Below are 23,829 nucleotides of genomic sequence, written 5' to 3' on the forward strand. Positions count from 1 at the left end.
AATTAAGTCCAGTTTCCAGCCAGTCAAATACTAAAGTTTGCGCGTAGAAGTCATAATGTAAAACAAGCACGACTTTAATATTTTTATTTTCCTGTACCATGACTTAAAAAATACCGATTTAACATTTCTGTGATATTTTAGTCCAAATTTTTATAATGTTCCATAGTAGTTTGAATTTAGTTTATTATTGTGTGTCTGTCCTACTTTCTAGCTGTAAGTATACCGATTTCATACTGCCACTTATTTTTTATATCAAATCTAGAACAGTGGACATAATAGAAGTTGACATATTGACGATTTAAAATTGAAGCAAGATATATTCAAGCTGAATTAGAAAGTCCGTTTTTGGAAACCTTCGAGGAAAATCTTTGAATGATTCGGGAAAGGAAATTTTGATTAAAAAATGGAATGAGTAATGCATGATTCATTTTAGGATATGCAAATATGCATATTATTATTGTATGTATAAGTGTCCGCTTCCAAATTGTAACGGTTGACACGTTTAGGTACCTTGCTTGATTCCAAGGGAAGGTCATAAAATGACTTAAAAAGGATCACTCTAAATTTTCTTAATATCATCACTGCAGCGATACGAGTGCCCTGTGCACCATCGGCTACTGATAAGGATTAGAAGAAGAGTAACATAATTATTATTAGTATCTATGTAAGTTCTATGACGTAATTAATGCGTGAGTCGTGCTTTCGATATCCAACCGAAAAAACGATTTTCGGAGTTTTAATTTCGTTTGATAAACAGGGTAGCCGGTTTTAAACGACCTTTTAAAATTAAGATGTTTCGTTAAATAAAACTATTTTTTTTAATATTTGCATGTTTGTAAAAATCTAACTTCATTACTCATAAATACAGCATTTATGATAAAATAATAAGGGTCCGAATTACAGTCCATGAGTTGTACGAACTACGTTGTGTAGATAAGTTTCGTATTTCAATTTGTTGTCAATCAGTATTGTCAGAAAGTTAATTTTAGTTTAAGTTGAAATAAACTACGCAACGTAGTTAAAACAGATAATGAGATGCACGAAAAAAATGTACATATTTATGTTTATAGGAATTTCTCTCATTCAAAATAATCGTAAAAAAGCAAGTATTTTTTTTTAATTACCGAAAAAATGGTCAACATATTTTAGATTTAATCGATTTAGAAGCCCGTATACTTAACAAAAGCAACAATGAGATGAGTAAAAATATATTATATTGAATATATTATTTATATAAAATAAGATATAAAAATTTGGATAAAAAAAATTGGTACATAAACATGAAAAATAAATTTAAGAAATTTGCACATAAAAAACAGAAAATGGATAGTAACATATTTAGACAGTTTTAGGAAAATATATAAGTTTTATTGTTATGGTTATTATTTTACATGGAATGCATAATGTACAAAATGGTGTACAGAACGATATTATTCCAATATGTCCACCTAAAGAACCTTGAATTGATTTACCAACAACATTACATTTCACAAAATTATTATTACAGGAAGTTGAATCCGGTTGAAGACAACATTTAAATATTTAATTACACCTATTTTAAAAGTATTTTACCAACTAGAATAAGTAAATTTATAAGGGTTAAATGAAATTTTAGAAATGTCTGTTAGTGAAATATTATATTTATATTATTCTATATCCCTGAAAATAAACATATTTAGAATCTAATACGATTCCACATAGAATTATAAATCGACAATTCGCCATAAGTCTCTTTGAAAGCTAGGCGATGGAATTTTTATATTTTTTTTACATACTTGTACGTGATGATTTCGATAATTAGATCAATTGTTACAACTTACCCCATTTCAACGTTTTTTCGGATAGGTTCTTACCCTGGTACTAAAAATAGTTTTATTTTTCTTGGCAATACAATATATTTGTCAATTGTCAGCTTCGAAATTTGAATTTCGAATTTGAACCATCCAATCTAGAATATTATTGAAACCATAAATAAATTAGTTAGCTGTGCTTGAAACGATAACAAAAGAAGTGGAATAAATAGTTAAAAGTGTTTTAAATTATAACATTACTTTTGCAGGTTTAATTGAAGGCGTAGTATTGCGAGCGTACATCTCTCAACATGGATTACACGGAGAAATAGAATTTTCTCAGAAAGCCGAGAGCGTCGTGAGCATTCGAACAAACTTGAAAACCACGTTAGAATATCCGGAACAAGTATGGGAGTGGACAATCCACGAATTCCCTGTGGATTATTCAGAAATCGACGAAGAAAGATGCGCACCGTCAAAACTAGGAAAAGAAGTGATAAAACTGACAGATGAACTCGGATTTCTGACGCTGCCTGACAATCAAACTAGCGAGTTCGAGAGTAAAAATAATCTGACGGGAAAGATAGGATTCTGGGGTAAAAGTCTCATGCTTCTTTCTCCGGAAACGCAGCGAAGAATCTGTGCGACAATTGTTTCTAACGATAGAACAGTCGAAAGAGTTGCTTTTGCAAAGTTTTATACCCCGATCGCCGGTACTATATATTTCCGATGGATCGCCTCGAAAGAATTCGATCACACGGACACGTTCGTTCAAACGGATTTATATAACGTCAAAAATATAGATTCCAAACAGCCGTTTACGGAGCACAAGTGGAAGATATTCGTGACGGATATTTTCGACACAGATAATGACAAATCGGAAGAAAATTGCAACATTCTTCAGCTGGTCTTTGATCCGGAGAATAGAGGCGCCGGAAAGGGTATTGGCGACATTGATTCGAGACTCGGCGATTTGAAGGTAGCCACCGACGTTACGCGCCAGAGGACCAAGTCTCTGTACAAGGATGAAGGGTTGACTTTGCTGCCCAGTGATCTGGAAGGACCCCACAGGACGCTGTACATCGTGATATTTGATCCGAAGCACTCTGACAGCTTTTTGGCCTGTGCGAAAATCAGGCATCATCATACAAGATTAGCCAAGTATGTACTTATTTGTTATGCCTAATATTTAAAAGGTAACTGTTTTTGGTATCTTTTACACGCACACGCACATATATGCACGCATACATGAGCACGCGCATATGCGCATGAACACACGCACACTCGCGCACACACACACACACACACACACACACACACACACAATTGCATACGCACACACGCAAAATCACGCACGCGCGCGCGCTCACTCGCACGCGTACATACACACACACACGCGCGCGCGCACACAAACACACATTCACACACATACAGATGGAAGCATTTAAAATGTGGTGCTATAGCACTTTTATTAAGACTACTCAAATTGTCATGGGTTGTAAGAGTTCATAAGAAAGATGTTCACAGATGCATAGGAAAAGAGAGAAATTGTAGATACTATATAAAAGATAGCTGTAATAAAATAAAATACTAAGCAATATGGTTTTATATGTAATATAATAAGTATTGTATTACAAAGCAAAGTCAAACGTAAATGAAACACAAGAAGAAGATATATCGCTAGTCTGTTTTTGGTTGGTTTGAAGAAATTGCTTTTTAGCAATAAGCCCCCCAATGGCCCCAATGTACTTATTTCTTTCCTGTACATGAAATTTAAATAAATAAATATTTATTCTGCTTTAAAAACTTGAGAGAGGTTCCTCTGTAGCTCTAAGTCGCTGTTAAGAGCGGCTGCATTCAATGTAGAAATCACCATGATGATTGCCAACCTCCAGCGTGGAGTACCATCACAACAAGAAGAACACTATTCTTCAAATTCTAAACTGCAGATAATTGATTTTCCAGGGTCCTTTTGGATTCTCACGGCATCAAAGGGGTGGTGGAGTTCAAGCAGCAGTCCCGGTTCGATCCCACCTGGGTGACCTTCAACGTCTCCTCTTCGGACGGAAGCTACGAGTCCTCACTGCGCTACGCCAGCTCCGTGCTGACCTACAACATCAATCAACTTCCACCAGAACCCAAGAAGTACTTTGTCAAGGACTTCGACAAGTGTATGACAACTGGACAGATTTTTAATCCCAAAAATGTGGAAATCACTAAAACTCCACCTCCTGGTAAATTGATATGTTTTATTTTAATTCAATTTTTTAATTATTTTTTAAAAGGAAAACCCGCAAAGTCTCTATTAGAGGCTTGTCTGCAGATAGAATAGTAAGGATAGGGAAGGTAAAATATGAAAACACATCACAAACGCCGAAAAGAATTAAAAATAAATATATCTTGAATTTATTTTGCACTTGGCAGGAATCAAACCTAAGACGCCAGTTTCGCAGTCCAGCATCTACCCAACTATGCCACAGCGCCTGTCAGTGCATTCACTCGTTATCCGCAGCCTGCACACTATCTGTGTCATCTTTAATAATACCCGCTGCGCATTTGTCTTCTTCTTCCTCTTAAAATTTTTAAATTATTGATTTTTTTGTTCACCTCCGTAGTGTAATGGTGTGCATGCTCTGCTACCGTACTGGAGGTCCGGGGTTCGATTCCCAGGGGGGGGGTCCAATAAATTAAAGTTATTTCTTCACTCTAATATTTGTTCAGTATTGCATGTATTGAAGATCAAGATAACACTGCGTTAATATGATGCAGACCCCTATGCACCATAAGAAAAAGAAGATAAAGATTTTATTTATGAATCTTTATTTGTCTATTATTGTAGCAAAAAAATTAATGGTTTTCATAAAAAACAGTGTTTAGAATAATTGGCTTGTCCAGTTAACACCATGACGCACACACTTATCCCAATGGTAGTTCCACTTTTGGGATCAGTCCTGGAACGCTTTTTTTGTGATGTCCTTCAGCTCTTTCGCCGCATTTACCTTAATTTCGGGAATCGTCTCAAATCTTCTTCCTGTCAAATGTCTTTTGAGTTTGGGGAACAAGATTAAGTCAGCAGGAGCGATATCAGGTGAGTAGGGTGGGTGGGGACGAACAGTGATGGAGAGTTTGACCAAAAACTCATGAGTTCTGAAACCTGGATGGGCTGGAGCATTGTTGTTTTACCAGCTTGACTGATTTTTCTGATTTATTATTGTTCCTCAAACTCTGATTTATTATTGTTCCTCAAACTCAAAAGGCCTTTGAAAGCAAGAAGATATGAGACTATTCCCCGAGATTAACCCTTTCCGGTCCCCCAAAAATTAAAAAAAAAATCTAGGTGGACAGTTACATTCAATTGGAAAAAAAATATTTTATCTTCTGCTCCACATACTATTGTAATAGATACGAGTGACAAAAATGTAAGCTTAAAATTTAAATAAATAATACTAATGATGAAAAAATGACGAATAACATCCGACATTGGACCAGTAAGGGCAATAAAATCTGGATACGTGGCCCATCCATTCTCGTTTTCTTGAAATTCTGATTCACTTGGTGATTTTTGCATTTTTAGGTATGGGAACTCAGGATCAGTACGCCATAGGAGACTTGCTCGGGAAGATGAAAGATCGTACTGAATACCTTGTACACAAGTATCTGCTTCCCGGCCTAAGTAACGAGTTGAGTGGACCGTATTGGGATATATTTCTGCCACTGCACGGTCCAAACAGCATCATACATAGAAGTCTGCTCGTCAAACGGTAAGTTTCTGGATACATTCTGTTTTCCGCATCCATTTTCTGGTACATTAAAACCTCGATATAACAGACTTTGGATTGGTCACATTTTCTGGGCATTACATACATTAAGAACATATTTCATTTGCCGACTACCGCGAAGCGTGCTCATTCCATAAAATCCAAACTCTTGCTGATAGACGTACGATAGCTGATATGGTTTTACTAGCTAATATCCTTTCTGATAAAATAGATTCACCAGAACTGGTTACCCGCATTCATTTTAGGGTACCGCAGAGGCAAACGCGTTATAATCAACTTTTTCAAGTACCTAAATGTAACACTGATTTTGCCAGAAATACTACAATTAACCGCATTATGGATACTTATAATAAAATGTTTAATGACGTAGATATATTTGGGAAAAGCACTAATTCCATAAAAAATGACATAAGCACGAAATTAGGTGAATGATTGATCGTTGTCGTTTGTTCAACAAGCCAACTGTTTAAATAGGTACTACACACACACACACGCACACAAACACACACACACACACACACACACACACACACTCACACTCACCCCAACCAACATAAGAATAGCATTATCGGAGGATTTTTTTAATTGGCCATAGTTACGTTAATTAATGTTGTATAATATATTGTTTTGGCTGTAAAAATCCCAAATAAAATAAAATAAAATAAAATAAAATAAATAAAATTACGAAAACATGCACAACTGAAAATTGCCGATTTTTGATTTATGACGTTCTTGAAAGATGTGAGCGACATGTCTTTTACTATAAAGATAATTTAAGAAGACTAAGAATATAGTTTATGAAGAATCTAAGAAGCATATCAGGCAAGATTCTTCGGGATAGAATAAGAAACGCCAGGATCAGGGAAATATGCGGGATCGAAGATGTCGTCAGGTGGGGAAGGCAATGAAGGAGACAATGGTATGCGCATGTGAGGAGAATGGAACCATCCAGACTCCCCCACATTGCACTGTACGCCCAACCCCATGGTAGACGACTCCCGGGCAGACGACCAAAGAGATGGAGCTATGATAATCATGTCATACGTCTAGCACTATCTGGTTGTGACCGGTAGCCTGGAGGGGAAGAGAGGGGAAAGAAGATCCCCACGCGATGGACCGATCAAGTTGAGGCAGCAGCAGGCACCTCAGTCAAGGGATAACTGGAGAAGAGTCATTGCTTCCACAAGGGTCACTACCCTCAGTAATGAGGACAAAGACGGAGAAGAAGAAGAAGCCATCCTGCTCGTAGACTGCACAACACCGCCATAAATGAATGATCCGGAATAATCAGATGAATGAGGAGATGCATGAATGTGGAAGAGGGGAAGAAAAGTAATAATAAATATAATTTATATTTGAAGCACTAGCTTTGTAATTTTCCATTTTATAATTTAAATGTAACTTTGTTTTAAAATCACTATAAATATTTGATTATAACTAAATTATAATGTCTACCGGTTTTGAAGCTAACCGCTTCTTTATCAAGACTGATTAAATTAGTCTTGATAAAGAAATAAAGTTACATTTTAATTATAATAATAAATAAATATAGTGAAAAAATTGGGAATTGAACACGGGACCCCCAATGTGGTAGCCAGGTGTACTAACCACTACACTATGGAGGCGGAAAATTTTGTAATTTTTTAAAATAAATATGTAATTTTCTTTCATAGGCATGAAGACAAGCCGGCAGTCTGCGGAGCTGTCTCGCTATACGACCAAGACACGAAATACCAGACGCAAATCTTCACGGCGCAGGTGATCCTCCGCTACCCGCTGGTGGGGCGAGTAATCCTCCGGCAGCCGCGCGGCCAGCCGTGGACGGACACGGCCGTGCTGGTGGAGTACCTGGTGCACGCGGACGGCGCCAGCCTGAACAGCTCCGCGGGCCACCGCTGGGCCGTGCACGAGGCCCCGCCCGGGCAGGACTTCTACAACTGGACGGGGAGGTGCCTCAGCGCGGGGGGCGTGTACAACCCGTACAAGGTGGACTTGGATATCCTGAATCCGGAGGCCACGTGCGGGTTTGGGAATGTCGGGAGGTGCAGGGTCGGAGATCTGTCCACCAGGTAATTGACGAAAACTATCACAATCAATTTTTTGTGAAAATAAAGTTTTAAATGAAAAACACTTGTTTTTTAACACTTGAGTTTATTTTATGATAAATAATTTTATTTATTACGTTATAATAAAATGAATCCAAGTTGTAAAAAACAAATGTTTTTCATTTAACGTGTCACCATGTGTTACCACTAATGTTTTTCTTTTACAAAAATAAAATTAAAAATGTCAAGTTACTAAATTTTGTTCTCCACCTGTTGGTGAAGAACAAAATTGAGTGATGAAACCAAAAAGAAATGTTAAAATCAGTCATTATTTGTAAAAATAGGCCTCCGTAGTGTAATGGTCAGTACGCTCGGCTACCGTTCTTGAGGTCCCGGGTTCGATTCCCAGGGGGGTCAAATAAATAAAAGTGATTTTTTCTCTCTAATATTTATTCCATATGACCCTGGACTGGTACCTGAAGCGGAAGGCTGATCACTTTTCCTTCATGTGTTTACGATCAAGATAACACTGCGTTTGTATGATGCAGTGCCCTATGCACCATTGGGTTGCGGATAAGGGTTTGAATGAATTTGTAAAAAAGTATTGTTGATTTTGTACACACATAAAAAGGACCATTTTCGCAAAAATGTCAGCACTAGAACAGTTACAACCGCATCGTTCCGATGCAATATGCTAGGGAGTCACATATCAATAACTTCTCCATCTGTATTGAGATATCAATAACATATATTTTTTTGCAGACATGGTACACTGGACGTGGCCGGGAGCAAGAATGACGGAGTCAAAGTATCTAGAAAGATGTTTACGGATACGTTCCTTCCTCTAGCGGGAGTGAACTCTGTTTTGGGGAAATCGCTGGTTATATATGACGATCACGGGCCGGTAGCTAGGGGCGAAAGAATGGCTTGTTCCATGTAAGTATAAAATATCAGACTATGGAACGAATTACCTCTCCTTGTAAAAAATGCACCTTTTCTAATAACTTTTAACCTTTTAACTGCCGGCAGGTACATGTATGGCGGTTAAGTAAGTAAAAGATGAATGATAAGGACAGAGTTATATTACCACACCACAAAGTTAACAATTCTTTTAATATACAAGATATGGAAGGATATAGTTTTGGCAATTGATTTGCAGTATTGGCGGCGTGTACCGCCGCAAAGCTGTGGCCAAGGACTGGTACTCCAACGGGCAGGATGCTAAGGTGACGGGCAAGGTGGAGTTCCTGCAGCAGACGGAGTACGACCTCACCAATATGGAAGTAGACCTTGAGGGACTCGATGACGTCTCCAAATACACTATTCACATGGTAAGTCAACTTCCTTTCAACTGACCTATTATTGTTCTCAGAAGAATTTATGAAAATTGGGTACAATTCATTTTCACAACATTTTGAGTGGACCCAATTTCTTACGAATTTGGGTTTATTCAATTTAGAAGTTGTTTCAACATTTGGATACATTCAAATTATTGTAAATTAAAATAACTGTTCAAATTGTAAGCTATATAAAAAATTGAGAGCCTTGAATAATCTTGCATACAAATAAATGGGTCTCGCTTAATAAAAGTTTTCTCGGTCTAACATAGATGGCTGTTGTGAACTCATATGTACTGTGTCATGAGATTGATCAATATATCTAGGAGTTCTTAAAATTAACCTTCTGCACTTGAATGGCGAGAATATGTCAACATGGTAAATTCCCCAGTAAATGGGTTGGCGACTTTATGTCGCCACTATGTACCAGGCCGGGATATGTACTAACGCAGGTACATTTCCTTGCTAGCATTTGGGTGTGTTCCTGTTGTAAAAGAGTTAAAAAAGTAAGTTGTAAAATGTCTCGATTGCAAAGGGTTAAAGTGGCGTAGTTTTGACCTGTCATAGGCTGGTTTATTACATATGTTAACATTCACCCTTCTATCCATGATTGACAACTGATATTTTTGACAACCTCACTAAACCAGACTGGTTTTGATTTTTTTAAGACTCCAATAGAGGAAGATTTGGAATTTCCCTGCGAGCCTTCAACTCTATACGATGTATATAATCCGGCGGAGATTGATGCTAAAAGTGTTCCGCCATCAGCTAAAGGTAAGAATTAAATTCAATGTATATACAGTAACCTCGTCCACCTCCGTAGTGTAATGGTCAGCACGCTCGGCTACCGTTCTGGAGGTTCCGGGTTCGATTCCCAAGGGGGGTAAAATAAATGTAAGTGATTTTTTCACTGTAATATTTATTCAAAATTACCATGGTCCGGTACCTGAAACGGAGGGCTGATCACCTTTCCTTCATGTATAAACGATCAAGATAACACTGCGTTTATATGACACAGTGCCCTATGTACCATTGGGGTGCGTATAAGGGTTTTATAATTATTATTATATACAGTAAACCTCTCTACAATGTTGAGATAGGTATCCCTTTATCTTAGGGAATGTTATAAGGAGTTAATGTCCGCCTCCGTAGTGTAATGGTCAGCGTGCTCGGCTACCGTACTGGAGGTCCCGGGTTTGATTCCCAGGGGGGGGTCAAATAAATAAAAGCGATTCTTTTCGCTGTAATATTTATTCAGTATTATCCTGGACTGGTATCTGAAGCAGAGGGCTGATCACCTTTCCTTCATGTGTTGACGATCAAGATAACACTGCGTTTATATGATGCAGTGTCCTATGCACCATTGGGTGCGGATAAGGGTTAGAAGAAGAAGAAGAAATACAGTTTTAAATACAAAAATTATCTAGCCAGCAATATGGCGCGCTAAAGGAATCAGCGCTAAGCGGTGTCTATTTTCCACCTATATAAATGACAATGGTACAGCAAAATGACACACTTACACGAGTGTCTGCTGTTTTTGTACTTAGTGTTCAATTATAGAGATTTTATATTTGAAAAAATGTCTAATTACTTGTAATGTTGACTTTGCTGTGCAGCGGATAGTTGTCACTTTAATACAAAAATGTTATCAATTCTTTTCTGTCATCATTGTTTCGATGCGATCTTATATCGCCTGTGTAATAATACAATTCTTGAACAAACTTCACCGAAGCCAATGTTAATGCAGGACTGTTTTTACAAATTCTAGTGATGTTATTTTAACAAATTCTAGTGTATTCTAGTGATGTTATTTTAAATGTTTAAAAATATTATTAGCATTTTTTAAAATTATAAAATATCAAATGTGTGAAAAGACTATTGTAATTTTTTAAGGAACAACGGACCAATATGAAGTTGGAGATCTCAGTGGGAAATTTGGCGGATTCGACGGTAACTCTCAGTTCATGGGATCCTACAATGATACACTTCTTCCTCTCTTTGGGTCCCAAAGCATCCTCGGGAGGTCTGTCGTGCTTCATAAGAAGGTAACTTTATTCTCGAAAGATCTGCAATTTTTAAATTGTTTTATTAAACTTTTGCTCAGAATAAATGTTCATTGGCGGGCATATTGCATAGAATCAATACCATAGCTTGGTTTATGTTACCAATGTCCTTCACCTATTTAAATCATGTATGATAGCACGGCTGTCCAAACTCAAAACACAGTAAGGGACATTTTTTTGTAGTACGTTTTTTTTGCATTTTTGGACTAAGTAGATTCTACTTACTCCAAAAATGCAAAAAAAAAACGTAAAGCAAAAAAAATGTCCCTTGCTGTGTTTTAAGTTTGGACAGCCGAGCATCTCTCGTGAGAGTTCTTTATGAACCTTAACGGATCCGATGTTGGATACTTCCTCACCCAAGCTTTTGCAAAGCACTTCCAGCTGTTGTCTTTGAAATTGTAAATGAAAACACTTGTTTTTTTACCACTTGAGTTTATTTTATGATGACTAGTTTCAGAAGCTAAGCTTCCATCTTCAGGTCTAAATGTAAACTAAAACATAATAAATAATTAACTGTTTTATAAATAAGGAGAGGGGTAAGCTTAAGTTTTCAAGTGGTAAAAAAACTAGTGTTGTCTTTTACAATTTCATCATGTTTTACCACAAAGTGAATGCCGAAACAATAAATAAAAAAAATTGGCTTTGAACGCTAAAATGGGGGAAACATTACACTTGGGAGGCATACATCCTATAAACTTGATATTCTTCCTTATAAATACTTTGTTTCCCTCAGAACGGCGCGCGCAGATGGGCGTGCTCCAGCATAGAGCGCGGGTACGCGCCGGCGGAGGCCCGGGAGCTGCGGGCCATCGCGTCCTTCCACCACCCGGCGGGCTTCGCGTACGGGTACGTGCGGATGACGCAGCTGGTGTACACGGACGGCAGCCAGAGCGACACCACCATCGAGGTCAAGCTGCGCCACCCGGGCGTGCGCGACCGCAATGTGGTGAGTGAAAGCAATTAATGGATCATACATGCAATGAAATCTGATTTTTGTAGTCATAAATAATTATAGTAATAAATCGTTATCTAATAATAATATAATTTAAAAATAACTTTGTTTTAAAATCACTTTAAGTATAGTGACTTTTCAAATGAGAATATCAATATAAAATATAATAGATACGAGCCCAGAATTTTCGTATTCCTCCGTAGTATAATTATGTACATATGATAGTATTATAATATAAAGTTGTTAATTTTCAGCGATGAAAATAAATCATTTGTGAAAAATTGGGAATAAAATCACCAATACACAAACGTTTCTGTGTGTGTGCGCGTGTGGCGTGCTTTGTAAGTATACACGCATGTTGTAAAGTAGCGTGCAGGTAATCTTGCGCGGCGGTCGTGTCGCTACGCCAGTTATTGCGGTTATTTGTGATGTATTTTTTGTCTTGTTCAGATAATACCAGAGCTAACATTACAAAATTGTTACATTTGAACTTCAACTATGGTCAATAAAAGCAACATTTAGAAATATTCACATTTTTCCCGGTTTTCAACCACATTTTCATATGGTGTACAAAATACATATCACCGGAGCACGCAGGAGTTTTTAGTACCGTAAGGGAAGGGTTAATATAGCCTGAATATATTTTGACTCCTGACCAGATCACTTTCATGTATTTGACATACCTGATTATGCCAAGTTTTCCGTCTTCCTCTGCTCCTTTTTCTAACTACGTTCGCGTCATAAATTTGTTCGTGCCATTTTAAATTTATAGCTGTACACAGACCCTTTTAAATGGCATGAATTTATGTCATTGATTGATTGAATCCCTTTTTAGTAATATCTTTCCATTTTTAATTAAGGTTTTACTTGGCCAAATACTACTTTTTGTAAAAATCTATTATAACACGATGACGCATGATTTTCAAACGCGTAAAGTGGTATTACACAATGTGAACGATGAATGAAAAGGAGAGTGTTACTATATACAGTGTTTGAAAATGATGCGTAATGCATGGAAACAAATAGTGGTATTTACCAAGTAAAACTTCAATTAAAAATGGATAGATATTACCACAAAGTGACTGCTGAATCAATTAATGAAATAAATTGATACCACTTGAAAAGGTTTGTCACAGCTATTGCAGTAATTAATATAGTAGGCAATGAGTGGTAATGAAATCATTTTAGAGATAAAAATAATAAAACTTTATACATTTTACTATACAAGTAATAATTTTAGCTACCAGGAGCTCATAAAACAAGTGGAGAGAAGTGATAACAGTTGAATACACAGTTTTGTAATCTAACCGCAAAACAAACAACCTTGGCTGAAATTTCGAGCAAGGACGTCTCTAACTATTCGGTCACCGGTATCGGGAGCGCATAAACAAACGTGTGTGAACGTTTATCAGTGCCTACTAACTGCAGATAATGTGAATGAGGCAATTTTAGCTGTGTGAAGTATGTTTTCCTGGTACTTTGAAATACTAGTGATAGGAGAATCTCGAGTGGAGATCACTTACTTTCTTGTTGTGATTGTGGATAACATTATCAATCAATCTGTGCCAAACCTTGGCATATAATTATTTAAAAATAATTCATTTTATTAAGTGGTTCGTCAGTCATTTTGTGGCAATATCTCTCCATTTTTTTATTTAAATTTGACTTGGTAAATGCCACAATTTCTCGAAATATATTGTGACACTTGTTTCGATGCATTCCGCATCATTTTCAAACACCGTTATAATGTGTGAAATAATATAATAATGTAATGTGTAAAATGTGAAAGACGGTGTCAATTGAAGGATATAAATGAACAACTTCCGAAATTGTAGTGTGCGGTTGTCAATCATGGGTACCTGAAGTCCAGGAGTGATGGATATTGCTTTCATGAAAGTAACGATCGAGATAACACCGCGTCAATGCGATGCAGTGCCCTGTGCATCATTGGTTGTAGATAAGGGCTAGAATAATAATAATAGCTCCCAACTTGCGCTCGAGTATGTTGTCTTCAGCATGTGGGGCTATCTATGTGGCTGAATGTGCCAATTTTGGACTTAATAATTGGAGCACACACTGCGCACTCCGTGTCCTCGTCACTTCTGTTGTGCCGGTAGCCGCGCGCAGAAACCTCTCTAGCTTCTCCATCCATCTCTAGCCCGCGACTCCCAGTCATCATTGATCCCATCAATACATGAGAGAGTACGGCTATTATCCTTGGCTCTACCCGACCGAGTTTCTCCAGGGTATGCTTGGCTACAATAGTTTAGAGACTAGAAGGAATGTGTATTTGATTTCGCATTTTTATCCATTGTTGCGCGGTATGATCGATAATCCTGAAATTATCCGGAACATTGGTCCGTATGTTCTCGATAGTTACCTAGGACAGCGACGACATAGATTGTTTCACATTCCTATACACAGGACCAACCTGCCGATGGTTATGCCTGTAGGAAGAGCTACAGGCAGCGGTAGCTCTTCCTACAGGCATTACCATCGGCAGGTTGGACCTGTGTATAGGAATGTGAAACAATCTATGTCGACGCTGTCTTAGGTAACTATCGGGAACATACAGACCAATGTTCCGGATAATTTCAGGAATTTAATTGAATTGAATTGAATATTTAATATTCTCTGGTTGCAGTCCCGTGAGCACGACTGGGCCGTATTCGTGAACCCTGTGGGGGTGGACGCGGCCGTGCAGGTGACGGCCACTCGGTGCGTGGCGGGCGGGTATCGCTGGAACCCGTTCTACACGCAGCTGGCCGACCCGCTCAACCTCGACCTGTACCGGCGCGAGTGCGGGCCCGACAACCCGCTGCGATGCCATGTCGGCGACCTCTCCTCGCGCCTGGGCACCGTGGACATAGGTACCGCCCACCAGACTGCCTAGCTTATCCTACCCCACAACATAGCTTATTCTAATATTCATTGATTCGGCATTATCATATATGCTTTATAATATATCCTTGCATACTAATTTATTTATTTATTTCAATTTATTTATTCCAATTAATATATACATTACAAACTATATAAACCAATGTGCAAAGGCAAATAGCCGAAAGTTAAAAACAGTAGTTTTGAGATAAATGAGTGTACAGTTATATATTGATTTGACGTTTAAATTGTAGAACTCCATTTTGATTTATGTATTGATTGTTAAATCAAACACAGATTTTTTGAGTCTACTAAGTTTATAGTTAACTTAACCGGATCCACGCGGCTGACATAACCGTTTGTGTTTTTACTTTACTCCAAGTTTCGAACCTCAGTTCAACTTGGAGGGATTTTTTCATGGTGTGGAACTTTGGATAAAATAATATGTCAATCCTTGGCCTTAAGACATCTGTTGAAATATCTGACTAATAATTTGTAACATCACAAGGATAAATAAAAGAACAGATCCCTGATTTTTCTTGCGGTCGGTAATTAGTCCGCGCCATAATCATGCCCTATATCTGTCTCACTCTCGCCGCTACGCATCGTCAGTGGGTAAGAGTGACACACGATGCGTGCTTTGATTTATTTATGTTACGATCTTATTTGTTTATATTACGATATATTTCATGAATAATGTGACACAAGTGTATTATAGAGTACCAAAAAGGCACAATGAATCTCATTGAACGTTTTTGTTTAGGAAAATAAATCGTTTCATAACTAAATACATGATAAAAGTAATCATTTAAAAAACGGCGAAATACCGCCGCGCACGGGCGTCTCTCAGGAACAAAGTGAATGCTGTTAAAAGGTTAAAATGATGCTTTTTGCCAAAACATGTAGGTATCAAATTAATACAATTTTGCGGCTATTTGAATAACCAATGTCTCATGTTAAGCCAAACAGCCGCAACTTGAGTTACGGCTAGGTGCCTTTACACATTAGAGCTAATTCGGTATTAACTTTGTGGAATGACCTGTTATTATTTTTTTTAAATTAGACTCTTTATAACACCACTTATTGAGTTTTATTTCATTACACACGACTAGTTTAAAAATCTACTGTAAATTGTAGTTTTCGAAACTAGTCGTGTGTAATGAAATAAAACTCAATAAGTGGTATTATACAAGTGTTAAATTTTTTTAAAATCACTTGTTCTCATTCTTTTAACACATTGTTTGCGGGAAACGCTTAACAGCGTCATTAGTTTACTTTTGGTAGAGCGCAAGACGCCAAAAAAATATTGTACAAATCAAATTAGTATACGATAAAAATTGTATTTGGAAATAAAATAGGTTTTTAAAAATTTTGAAAGTGAAATAATGCATTATTCATTAAATAATAATATTTTCCTGATTTTATGGGAGTGTTTAAACTAAGAGTATTTTTAACTAATATTAAAATAATCCTAGATACACAAAATTTTCCATGTAGTATTTCTAGCCCAAAACTTCATTATAATCTATTACTACGGTAAACTCAGTTAGAGTAATTTCTTAAATTATAAATAAAACTCTTGTTTTTTTTATCCCTAGAGTATTTTATTGCTATGACAAGTTTCAGAAGCTAGAGATGCTTCTATCTACATGATAAAATAAAACTAAAGCATTAATAATTATAAATTAGTATCTGTACTGATAAAAGTGGATGGGATTATTTCTTTGTGGATTTACCCAACCAAGTACGGGCAAATCCACAAAGGCCCGAAGCAGGTGGTTTTTCTTTTCTGCTATCAGATTGATCAAAAAATTGTGATGAGTGTAATGTTCCAGGGCTGGAGCGCCAGATGTTCACGGACTCGAACCTGCCGCTGGAGGGCGTGGTGAGCGCCATGGGCCGCTCCATCGTCATCATGGGGGCCAACCGGAGCTCCGAGAGGTTCGCCTGCGCCAACATCGAGCCCGACTTCCACATCATCAAGTACGCCAACATCAGGAAGCCGCCGCGCTTTGTCGTGTGAGTCACACTCGGAGAAAAGCAACTTTATTTAATAATCAACAATATCGAGACATATCTTTTTCCTTAATTAACACATTTCATATGGGTATTTTATAAGCCTGTGGACCCACTTGAGTTTTGACAGTTGTGTTTGTCAGTTCATATATTACATAGCTCCAATAATTTTGTCATATTTTGAGTTTTTTTCGATATTTCATAAGTTGTTTATAGTTTAAATGGTTGCTGATTAAGGATTACTTATCAGATAAGCCAAATCTATCGTTATTTTATTATTTTAATTCTTAAATTTCGTACTTTATTATTTTCCTAGTTGTAATAGTAAATTGCAACAATAATATTTTTTAGTTGCATATAATATTTTTCGTTTATATACATATATTTTTCTTTCTGTACACTCATTGGATTATTTCTGAATAATTATGGAAAGAATTAAAACACGTCGTAAGGAGCCTCCCGACATCCCATCTACATCTTCTTCCAACTCTTCATTACCCACGTCTCCAATCCTCCCCAACAAAATCAGAAAAATTTCTAAAACTGATTCTGCCAAAGATATTCATAATGCAACTCCGAAAACCTTATCCCCTTCAACATCTAATGATCCTTCTTCCTTACAGTCAGAATATATCAAAAACAAATACACAGAAAGAGACAGTGGACCTTTCTGCGTTTTTGTCCAAAAAAACGTTGTCCCCAATTCTTCTTTCTCTTTGAATATCATCGATTTTGGCAAACTTTTGCAATCCCTAAATATTCCTGGTATTGTTCCTCGTGCAGGAATAAAATCTATCGGCCGAAACCGGATTTCTGTACAATTTTTGACATACTCAGCGGCAAATAGTTTTATTGATGATAATGCTTTGGAAACATATGACTATAAAGTATTTATCCCGTACCATATGGTCTCTCGCATGGGCCTGGTCAGGGGTATCCCTTTAGAGTGGACCCATGAAGAGATTGTAAAAAATATCGAGGTTCCAAATGAATGTGGTATGATTATGAAATCTCGAAGACTTTCTAGAAAAGTCACGTCGCCTGTAGACCAAAAATTCTCGTGGGTACCCACCCAAACTGTTATTCTTACTTTTCAAGGGCAGATTCTCCCTAAAAAGATATTTTCATTCTATTCGGTAATAGACGTTGAGCTATACATCTATCCTACAATTCTTTGTTTTGCATGCTGTCGTTATGGACACGCCAAGACAATTTGCAGGTCCAAACCTAGATGTTTCAAGTGTGGATTGGAGCATATGGGTGAGACTTGCGAAGTTGAAATTCAGAATGCTACATGCGTAAATTGTTCAGGTAATCATTTAGCTACCAATAGAATATGTCCTGAATATTTGAGGCAAAATTTAATTAAGAGGAGCATGACTGAACAAAATATTTCATATAACGAGGCTGCCAAGTCCACATTTAGCAAGGGAAAATCATACGCAGATATTACAAAGTCTACCACTTCCTCACAATCCCGTAATATCCAACAATCTTCTCATTCACAACCTTTGTCGTATAACAAGACGGTTTATAAAGAATCCGCTCCGAGGTCATTGTTTCTTCCTAACATTAGCAAATCAACTCTTGATAAATTAAAGTCCATTTCCTTTTTACCGTATACGAATTCTCCCGATGGTTGTGCTCTTCAGTCTGGCAATAAAGAGGCCAGTGTTACAACACCGGATAATTTATCACACGTACTTTCTCAATTAATCATACTTATTACCTCAATTTTCGAAAACTCCCCCCAAAAACCGTACAACGCTGCCAAAACCACTTCCAATTCAACTCTCCAAAATCACAATGCCTCACAAAATTCCAATCTCCTCTAATAACATAATCACCCCTATTACACAAGACTCTCATCTTAACGAGATGGAGTCAAAATTATCTATCTTACAGTGGAATTGCCGTAGTGCTATTTCGAATAAAATAGATTTATGTTCCCTTCTAAAGGAATACAAAATTGACATAGCTGCTTTATCAGAAACCTGGTTCAAGCCAGGATACAACTTTGTTATCCCAGGTTATATTTGCCTGCGTGATGACCGACCCGATGGTAGAGGAGGAGCAGCCCTTCTTATTAAAAACCATCTTCACTATTCCCACATCCTAGTCCCTAACTCCTCATCTTTCCAAATTGTTGCAGCATCTATAAACAATGTATCCTATATTTCAGTATATATTCCCCCTAACATCCCTTTTGATCTGTCTGGCTGGAATAATATAGTTAAATTGTTACCCAAATCATTTTTCATACTAGGTGATTTCAACGCACATTCTCTCAGCTGGGGGAGTGCTTATACAGACCGCTCAGGTAGAAACATCTTAAGTTTCGTTGATGATAACGATATATGTATTCTTAACGACGGTTCTCCTACCAGATTAAGTTCTCCATCTCATAGACAGAGCGCTGTTGATATCTCATTATGCTCTAACGATTTAGCATCCAGGGTAACCTGGAGTATCTTAGACGACCCTCATTCGAGTGACCATTTCCCAATCACTATTCACATACCTCTTAAGTCTCGCATCACCCCTAGAACTCAAAACACCATTTATAATTTTAAAAAAACTGACTGGACTAACTTTGTTAGTATTTTGGAAAAAAATAATTCCAAATCTCATCCTGCGAGCGACTTCGATATCCCACTGGAGTATTCTAAATTTATAGACACAATTATGTCCGCAGTTAATTCTACCACCCCTAAAATAAATCCAAAGACTCGGAGGAATCCGTCGCCATGCCCTTGGTGGGATTCCGAGTGCAGTCTAGCTGTTAAAAATAGGAAAAATTGTATGTCCAAATATAAAAATGATATGAGTGAATTAAATTTTTTGGAGTTTAAAAGAGTTCAAGCTGAGACAAAAAAAATATTAAAACAGAAAAAACGAATAGGATGGAAATCTTTCTGTTGCGCTCTCTCACCTCAAACCCCATTGACAGATGTTTGGACAGCCATACGAAAATTTAGGTCCCCATCTTCTTCGTCACTCAGAAAAATTTCCGATGATTCAGCTTGGATCTACGATTTCGTTGACAAATTGGCACCTTCTCATGTTCCAACAATCCAAGAACTCCCATCCCACTCTTCAGTCATTCTCAATCAAGAATCTTGGTTTGACTCACCTTTCCAGATTGAGGAGTTATTACTTCCCCTAGAATATGTTAAAATCTCATCCCCCGGCTTAGACATGATCCCATACTCTTTGATTCAAAAATTTCCACAACAAATTTTACTTAAATATATTAATATACTAAATAAAATATTTGAAACTGGAATAATTCCAGCTGATTGGAAAATTCAGCGGATAATCCCTATTCTAAAACCTGATAAAGACCCAATGAAGGGAGATTCATACCGCCCCATAGCGTTATCTTCGTGTATGCTAAAGCTTTTTGAACATATGATAAAAAATAGAGTAGACTGGTTTGTGGAGAGCAATTCCTTACTGTCTGCTTCACAATTTGGTTTCCGTAAAAACAAATCAACCACCGATAATCTCTCTATTTTCTCAACAGATATTCGAGTAGCGTTTTCTCAAAATGAATGCACCGCTGCAGCTTTTATCGATATTTGTGGAGCTTATGATAATGTGGACCTTAATGTCCTCAAAGTTAAACTATGCTCGTTAAAGTTTCCTTTTAAGATTGTTCAGGTGATTCTAAATATATTAAAAGAAAGAACTATTATTGTAAATGGGATGTATAAAAAAATAGAAAGAAAAATCTGGAAGGGCCTCCCTCAAGGATCTGTACTTAGTCCTTTACTATATAATATCTATACTTTCGATCTGGAATCAACAGTCTCGAGAAAATGCAAAATCTTGCAGTATGCGGATGATATTGTAATATATATATCACATAAAGATATGAAAACTGCTATTAATAAACTTGAATCAGCCTTGACTTCTCTCAATACTTGGTTCACTTCTAATTGCCTTCAACTATCTACTTCAAAAAGCCAAATAGTATTGTTCTCGAAAAAACATAAAATCCCATTTAACTCTATAAAATTTGACAATATCTCCATTCCTATAAGTAATCAGGCTAAATTTTTAGGAATTATTTTTGACAGGAAATTGTCATGGGCCCCTCACATAAATTCTGTAATCACAAAATGTGAAAGAAAAATTAACCCTCTCCGAGCTCTAGCAGGAGTTTGGTGGGGCTCTCATCCTCTTACTCTAAAACTATTTTACAACGCTTTTGTTAGAAGCCAATTAGACTATGGCAGTATCATAATTGACCCCCTCCCAATATACTTATTGAATAAACTGTCTGTTATTCAATACAAATGCTTAAGAATCATCCTGGGTGCGATGAAGTCTTCCCCCACAAATGCCCTCCAATTAGAAGCTATGGATCCTCCTCTAGACATTAGAAGACAATATCTATCTGACAGATACATGATAAAATGTTTAGCTTTTGAAAATCACCCATCTCTTTTGGCATCTAAGAAATTACTAAACTCTGTAACATCTAACCGTTTGTTACATAATAGGCCTTATCCAGCACTCGCAAAAAGTTTTGAAAAACTGTCAAAATTTATCCCAGAAATATTCCGATCTCCCACCCCCTCCCTTTATAACTTCCCTTACTCTCATCATATTTTTTCCCCAAATATTATAACCCACATTGGAGTAGGGACTAAATCCCCTAGTCCGATTTCCCTTTTCAACTCCATAATTGAATCAAAATGGAAAGACTGGTCTTTATTCTTCACAGACGGATCCAAATTGGAAATATCTGGCTATTCAGGAGCTTCTTTTTACAGCCACGATGATGGTTACTGTGCCCAATTCCAACTTCCTCAACCTTCGTCAGTTTTTACTGCGGAATGCTTGGCTTTAAGAGAAACTCTTTCCTACATTATGACCAAAAAGTTTGAAAAGTGCCTCATTTTATCCGACTCTCTAAGCTCTCTTCAAAAAATTAGCAGCAATCCCTTCAAACAAGCCCAATCCCATTTAATATTCCAAATCCGTGAGAAATTATATTTACTCAAAGAAAAAAACGTTCAGGTTTCTCTCGCCTGGATTCCAAGCCACCATGGCATTCCGGGAAATGAAAAAGCCGACTCTCTAGCTAAGGAAGCCGTTTTAAATGGAAGTACGAATTTCTCCAACTACCCATCTGATGACCTTTTGACAATTCCAAATATTGATAAGTCTTCCAGCTGGTCCCTCAAATGGAACTCCTCCAAAATTTCAAAGGGAAAACATTACTCTCTCATTCAGCCTACTGTCCCGTCCCGTCCTTGGTTTAGGAAAGTATTGATGAACAAGAAAGATACATCCACCATTTGTCGAATGAGGATGGGTCATTGCTGTACGAGAGAGCACCTTGCGAGGATTGGTGTCTTTGACTCCCCCATTTGCGAGTGTCGTTGCGAAGAGGAAGACCTTAACCATATATTCTTTGTTTGCCCAATAAATGACCAAATGCCAAATTTCTTTAAATCTCTGGCCCCGCTTATTCCCCTCCCTACAGATATCCATCTCATCCTGGCGAGCAGGAACCCAAATTTGTACAGACTGTTAGTTGTTTTTCTAAAATTAAATAAAATAAATTTATAGTTTATCTTTATAATTTTTATCATATCATATTTTATAATTAAGAATTCAATTAACTTGACATTGGCAAATGCATTGTTTTACATGTGCAACGCCATTCCATATTTAAAAAAAAAAAAAGCCTGTGGACCGCTGGTGACGGGATATAATAATTGTATTTATATTGTTTAGACCATGGGTGGCCAACATTTTCATTAGCCGGGCCAGATTTTATAAATGAGATTTCCTACTGGTCCGTAAAACAAAATTTATTTTAAAAATCAAAGCGAACAAGATGGATATTAGGTACTTTTTGCTTATTTACATGTTTAACCTCGTCATGCCATAAATGTTATATATTTTCATTGCATATCAGGCATGTCGGTTTTGTTTTAAATTCCACGAAAAAATAGTTTGTAGTCCATCTGTCTTCAAAACTTCTCAGTTCTTCTGTTACTCTTTTCTTCTTTAGTCCAACGTCTTTACTACTTGACGCCATTATGGGTCTTGAAATTGCCAGGATAGTGAAATACTCCCATATATGGGATATTATACGAACTACGCACCATACAATTTTTTTTTTGTGTACACTAAACGAAAAAGCGGCCCGCGTGCTGCGGGTTGGCCACCCTTGGTTTAGACCTTAGCAAAGAGATTGGTACATAACATTCATATAAAAACATTAAATAATTCATCTTTTTCTGACTTTCAAATGAGGCAGAAGGTAAATAATTGGTAGGTCGTCCTACGGGCGTTTGTCCACTACACGGAATTTTACTGTCCGGCACGTCAGTTAACGTTTTAAAATGATGATTCTCTTGGATTGGCTTGTGCTTTTGTCCATCTTTCTTTGGATCGAAGCTCTTGATCGGTGCGTGAACACGTTGCACGTGAATTCAATCACGCTAAACTGTCGAAGTCTCTTTCATTTTTCAAAACCGGACTGCCGGACGCCTTAAGTGTGTTAAAATCAAACACTGATTTTTAGGGTCTACTAAGTTGTATATTTTATTTTAAAAAAACATAAATAAGAAAATAAAATCCTTTTGATTGATTGAAACGATTGTTTCGCCTTATTAGGACATTATCAAACTACTGATATACAGTTCCTTCTTGATTTTTCTCTGTAGATAGATTAAGTAGAAATATACCTTTCCTGTCCTTTTTTGACGTCAAGGGATCTTGCATCTCTTATTTCACTGCGACCATATTAGGTCTATTGTGACCTCCCTCTGTATTACAGCTCACTCCCAAGACCTACGCGAGTCATGTAACTCACGACCTGTCTTAGTGGTAGGAGCTTCACCTTCTCGGAGTCCAGTAGAGGTTCTCCAAGGATGTGACTTTGTGAGCGGGTGCGTCACAATTGTAGAGAATGTGGATTGGCGTTTCGTTATCCTCCATACAA

The 23,829-nt window shown here is 37.2% G+C and overlaps 1 protein-coding gene across 1 annotated transcript in view; it reads left to right on the plus strand.

Moving 5' to 3' along the window:
- The window catches only part of Rsod (superoxide dismutase family protein Rsod), a 25,661-nt gene continuing 1,832 nt past the window's right edge, over positions 1–23,829 (plus strand). The window contains exons 1-12 of the mRNA XM_088267095.1: positions 1–213; positions 2,060–2,951; positions 3,756–4,024; positions 5,365–5,551; positions 7,243–7,638; positions 8,377–8,550; positions 8,774–8,945; positions 9,620–9,725; positions 10,845–10,996; positions 11,748–11,960; positions 14,611–14,836; positions 16,682–16,865. Coding sequence (XP_088123221.1) covers positions 156–213; positions 2,060–2,951; positions 3,756–4,024; positions 5,365–5,551; positions 7,243–7,638; positions 8,377–8,550; positions 8,774–8,945; positions 9,620–9,725; positions 10,845–10,996; positions 11,748–11,960; positions 14,611–14,836; positions 16,682–16,865 — 3,029 coding nt within the window. The 5' untranslated portion in view covers positions 1–155. The remainder of the gene's footprint in view (positions 214–2,059; positions 2,952–3,755; positions 4,025–5,364; positions 5,552–7,242; positions 7,639–8,376; positions 8,551–8,773; positions 8,946–9,619; positions 9,726–10,844; positions 10,997–11,747; positions 11,961–14,610; positions 14,837–16,681; positions 16,866–23,829) is intronic.

This window comes from Brachycentrus maculatus, unplaced genomic scaffold (genome assembly GCF_059751285.1).
Source record: "Brachycentrus maculatus isolate JH-2025_06_01 unplaced genomic scaffold, ASM5975128v1 h1tg000282l, whole genome shotgun sequence".
Classification (NCBI taxonomy): Eukaryota; Metazoa; Arthropoda; class Insecta; order Trichoptera; family Brachycentridae; genus Brachycentrus; species Brachycentrus maculatus.